This window comes from Elephantulus edwardii, unplaced genomic scaffold (genome assembly GCF_000299155.1).
Source record: "Elephantulus edwardii isolate Elephantulus edwardi_28Jun2011 unplaced genomic scaffold, EleEdw1.0 scaffold00026, whole genome shotgun sequence".
Lineage (NCBI taxonomy): Eukaryota > Metazoa > Chordata > Mammalia > Macroscelidea > Macroscelididae > Elephantulus > Elephantulus edwardii.
Window position 1 is genome coordinate 17,332,614 of NW_006399776.1, and position 4,258 is coordinate 17,336,871.

The 4,258-nt window shown below is 37.6% G+C and overlaps 1 protein-coding gene across 1 annotated transcript in view; it reads right to left on the bottom strand.

The window, feature by feature from the left end:
- Positions 1 to 4,258, bottom strand: part of KATNBL1 (katanin p80 subunit B-like 1) — a 26,378-nt gene that overhangs the window by 9,683 nt on the left and 12,437 nt on the right. The window contains exon 3 of the mRNA XM_006883059.1: positions 584 to 863. Within this exon, the coding sequence (XP_006883121.1) occupies positions 584 to 863 (280 nt within the window). The remainder of the gene's footprint in view (positions 1 to 583; positions 864 to 4,258) is intronic.

Consider the following 4,258-nt stretch of genomic DNA (forward strand, 5'->3'; position numbering starts at 1 on the left):
GACTCTAAAATTACCTTTTAAAAAAAACTTTATTAAAGTATAATTTACATAAAATTTACCCACTAAAAATACATAATTAAATGATTTTTGGTAAATTTCTAGACTTCTGTAACCATAATCACAATCTAGCTTTTTAATATCTGTATCACCTAAAGAAATTATAATTCTCCTGAGCCAGGGCAGACAATCTTACCGCTACTCTGAACAAAACTTCATGTAAGCAATTTTGAGAGCCCAGCAAAAAGTGCCTCAATAGCCCTCTGGTATGTGTGATGGCACAGAGTGGTTTGTTCACTTGTTGGGTAATATTTCTCCCTTTTTTCCCTTCCTTGAAAGTTCTACTGGCAACCTGTCATTCTGCACATTTACAGTCAACCATTTCATTCCATCTCAGAAATCACACATTTAAAGAAATGGAATAAACTACAATTTCAAATTTGGTTAATCTAAAAAATTCTCTCAGAGAATTCACATTTACTCAAATGAGTCTATACTGAATGGGTGGCAAATTATTCTGCTAGTATAAGACAAAAGGATAAAAGGCTATTATAGGAAAGAAGTTAACGTTAGAAAAATTCTTTACCTCTGGAAAAAAGCCACTATATTTTGATGATGAGCTTTCTGTCTGTGGTGAACTAGAATCACTGGAGTTAATCAAATATGTCCGACTATCATGACGTAATTTTTCAGCAAGGTGGCTTGCACAAGCCAGTTCATTTTCTTTATTTGCCATGACACAGCCCCCACGTCTAGGGGACTGTTTTTTTCTGTAACAAGTATTTGGAAAAGGATGCTGGACTTTGTTTCTGCAAAAGACCACCTTACGTAGTTTGTCTGGGCTCTTCACAGCTTGTCCAACTGTTCTGTAAAAACAATTAATTCTCTTAAATGAAAAAAACCACATGAAAACCTTCAAAAACTTTAGAAACATTTTGATTTGTAAATTATTACCTAACTTGGGAGGGACTGGAGAGCATTATGCTGAGTGAACTAATTCAGTCCCACAAGGACAAATAGTGTATAAATCCATTACTGTAGAGTGAGTACAAGATCCAAGAGGGGTGAGAGAGGTTGGAAGCAGAACGATGAGGATGTGCAGGGGGATAAGAGGGTTAATCATGGGGTCGTACAGTCTGATGCGTGGGGGTTAAGGGAAATTAAAAGAATCTGTTCTTGAAAGCAATTTATTTGAATTTTGTAAATAGACTGGTAGAAAATTTTAAATATATATAAAAAATTAAATTAAAAAATTTTTAAACAGATTTAATGGGCTACATTAAAACAGAAAATGAATAGAACAATTTAAAAAAATCTTAAACTCTCAGAAGAAAGAAAACAGAAAGGGAAGTTACAAGTTACTTAGAAAGCAATGAAAAAGATATCTAATGAAAATTAAAATAGGGAAAGAAATAGTATGTAGAGGCTTTAAAAATACAATATCAAGGCCATTATGATGGTAAGAAAAGGACAATTTTTAGGCATCAAATCTTATTCTAAGGGAGTCCTAATGGTAGAGTCTGCACTACTAACGCAAAGGCTGCACCTTGCTGGTGTTTTCAATCTACCAGCCGTTCTGAGGGAGGAGGATGGGCAATCTTTTCCTATATGATTTACAACCTAAGAAACCTATTGGAGGGTCAGCTATGAGTCAGAACTAACTCCACAGTAATGAATGAATGAGTTCTGTTCCAATGAAAAGATAATAAATTGTATAAATTTAAAGTTTATTTTATTAAAGTTTATTTGATTACAATGAAACATATTTGTGTTGCTGCTGTTGTTACCTGCTATCCAGTCGCTTGCAACTCATAGTGACTCTATGTACAAGAGCCCTAAACCTTGCTGTATCCTGTGCCAGCTTCATTGTCTCTGATACACCTACTCCCATTACCCCAGTCACTGAATCGATCCATCTCATTGAGGGTCTGCCTTTCTTGCACTGTCCCTCCACCCTCCCAAACATGATGTCCCTCTCCAAGGTCTGATCCCTCCTTGCAACATGTTCAAAGTATGTCAGATGAAGCTTCAGAATCCTTGCCTCCAAAGAGCAGCCTGGTCTCACTCTCTCCAGGACAAACCTGTTTGTTCTCCTAGCAGTCCATGGTATATTCAACACTCTCCTCCAACATCACAGCTCAAAAGCATCAATTCTCTTTCTATTATCCCCAGTCATTAGCCTGTATCAGGTGCACCTTAATCCCCAGACTGATGTCGTTGCTCTTCAGTACTCTGAAGAGGTCCCTGACAGCTCTGACATTCCCAATGCAATTCGTCTCTTAATTTTCTGGCTGCTGGTGCCAAGAGTGTTGACTGTGGAGTCAAGCAAACTAAAACTTAACAATCTCAATCTTTTCACCATTCATTATGATGCTGTCAATTGGCCCAGCAGTGAGAATCTTTGTTCTCTTGATATTCAGCTTCAATCCATAAAACATAATATAGTGTATCATTGCTGTCAGTTTGTCATATTTGATGCTTGTATGTTGCTATGATGCTGGAAGCTCTGACAACTGGTCCTGCATTCACCAGCAGTGTCACTCATGGTGGTAATGCTATAGCGGAGCTTCCAGAGTAAGATCCTATTGGAAAAAAGGATCTGGAGTTTCTTGCTGTGTTGTTCACAACAGCAAAGAGATGAAAACAACCCAAGTGCCCATCAACAAATGAATGGATAAAGAAGTTGTGGTATATTCAATGGAATACTATGTAGCACTGAAAAACAAGGAACTCATGAATTATTATACAAAATGGGTGACCCTGGAGGACATTATGCTGAGTGAAATATCCAGTCACAAAAGGACAAATACTGCATAATGCCACTGTTATAAAACAGGACTGACATGGTGGTTGGGGGGAAACTAAGAAAAAAGGGGATATATAATATACACTGCATTGAAACAGATAACAAACAGAACTGCTTAACAGGAATATATGATTAGGTATTATCTGCATGACAATAGTTCAGAATAAGAGTTTCATGGTATAGACAACTGTGTGTGGGGTAAGGGTAGAGAGGAACTGTACACAATGAAATAATTTTTTTCAAAAGAAAAGTTAACTGAGAGGGGGCGGCAGGGAGGAAAATGTGCAATGAATGAATGGAAATCCAAGTTCTCTATAAACTTTCATTAAAATCTCAGGTTTTTTAAAAAAAAGGATCTGGCAATTTACCAAGTTGGCCAGTGAAGACCTTAGGAGTGAACACTGTCTAATACAGAGCCAGATGATGATGCCTTCAGGTTGGAAGGCACTCAAAATACAACTAGGGAAGAACTGCCAGTTCAAAATAGAGGTGATCTTAATGACATCAATTGAGGAAAGTTCTCAGGACCTTCATTTCCTGATGTGGCCCAACTCAAAATGATAAAAACAGCTGTAAACATCTATTCATAATTAGCATTTGAAATGTAAAAGTATAAATATAGGAACATTGGGAGTCATCAAAAAGGAAACAGAACTGAAGATAAACAAGAAAATGTTTGTTGTTAGATGCCCTCGAGTTGGAGCTAAATCACAGCTGATCCTATGAGGGTTGACAAGCGGGTTGTCAAAGGCTGTAAACTGTACTGGAGGAAGGTGCTCCCATCTTTCTCCTGAACAGCAGCAGGCAGCCTCAAACCACCCGCCTTTTGGTTGGCTGTGCAACTCCATACATCAGAGCTCCCTGCTGAAATGGACTGGTATTGCCCACTTAAAATTGGGTAATCATATTCATTGTCAAAATAACATTTCAGGATCTATATTCTTTTTCCCCCTACCATCTTGTGGGAACTTGTGGAAGCCTTGCTGGGAACAAGACATCTAAACTACAAATATGACCAGAAAGCTGTGATGCAAGCTCATTTTTTCTGGCTATAAACAAAGTGTTTATGTCTGAAATAAAACTGAATTTTACTTAAGCACAAAATGTGCTATGGATATAATACAAAATAGTATATGGTGGCTTCCAGTAGAAAACCTCAAGAAACCAGAGTAATATATCCATAGCACATTTTGTGCTTAAGTAATTCCAGCCTATGGGAACCAAGCCATGGTTTGGGCCAGATTCTGAAGCTACTTCTCTGCTAAGGCCTTTAGACACAGTATCTATTTCCTTCAAGAATTAAGTTACTAAAAACCAAATTTTAAAAATCAAAGATTTATGGTGCAACCACTGTGGAAGGCAGTATGGCGCTTTCTCAGAAAGTTAAAAATCGAGATACCATTTGACCCAGCAATTCCACTACTGGGAATATACCCCAAAGAGACCATAACTGAC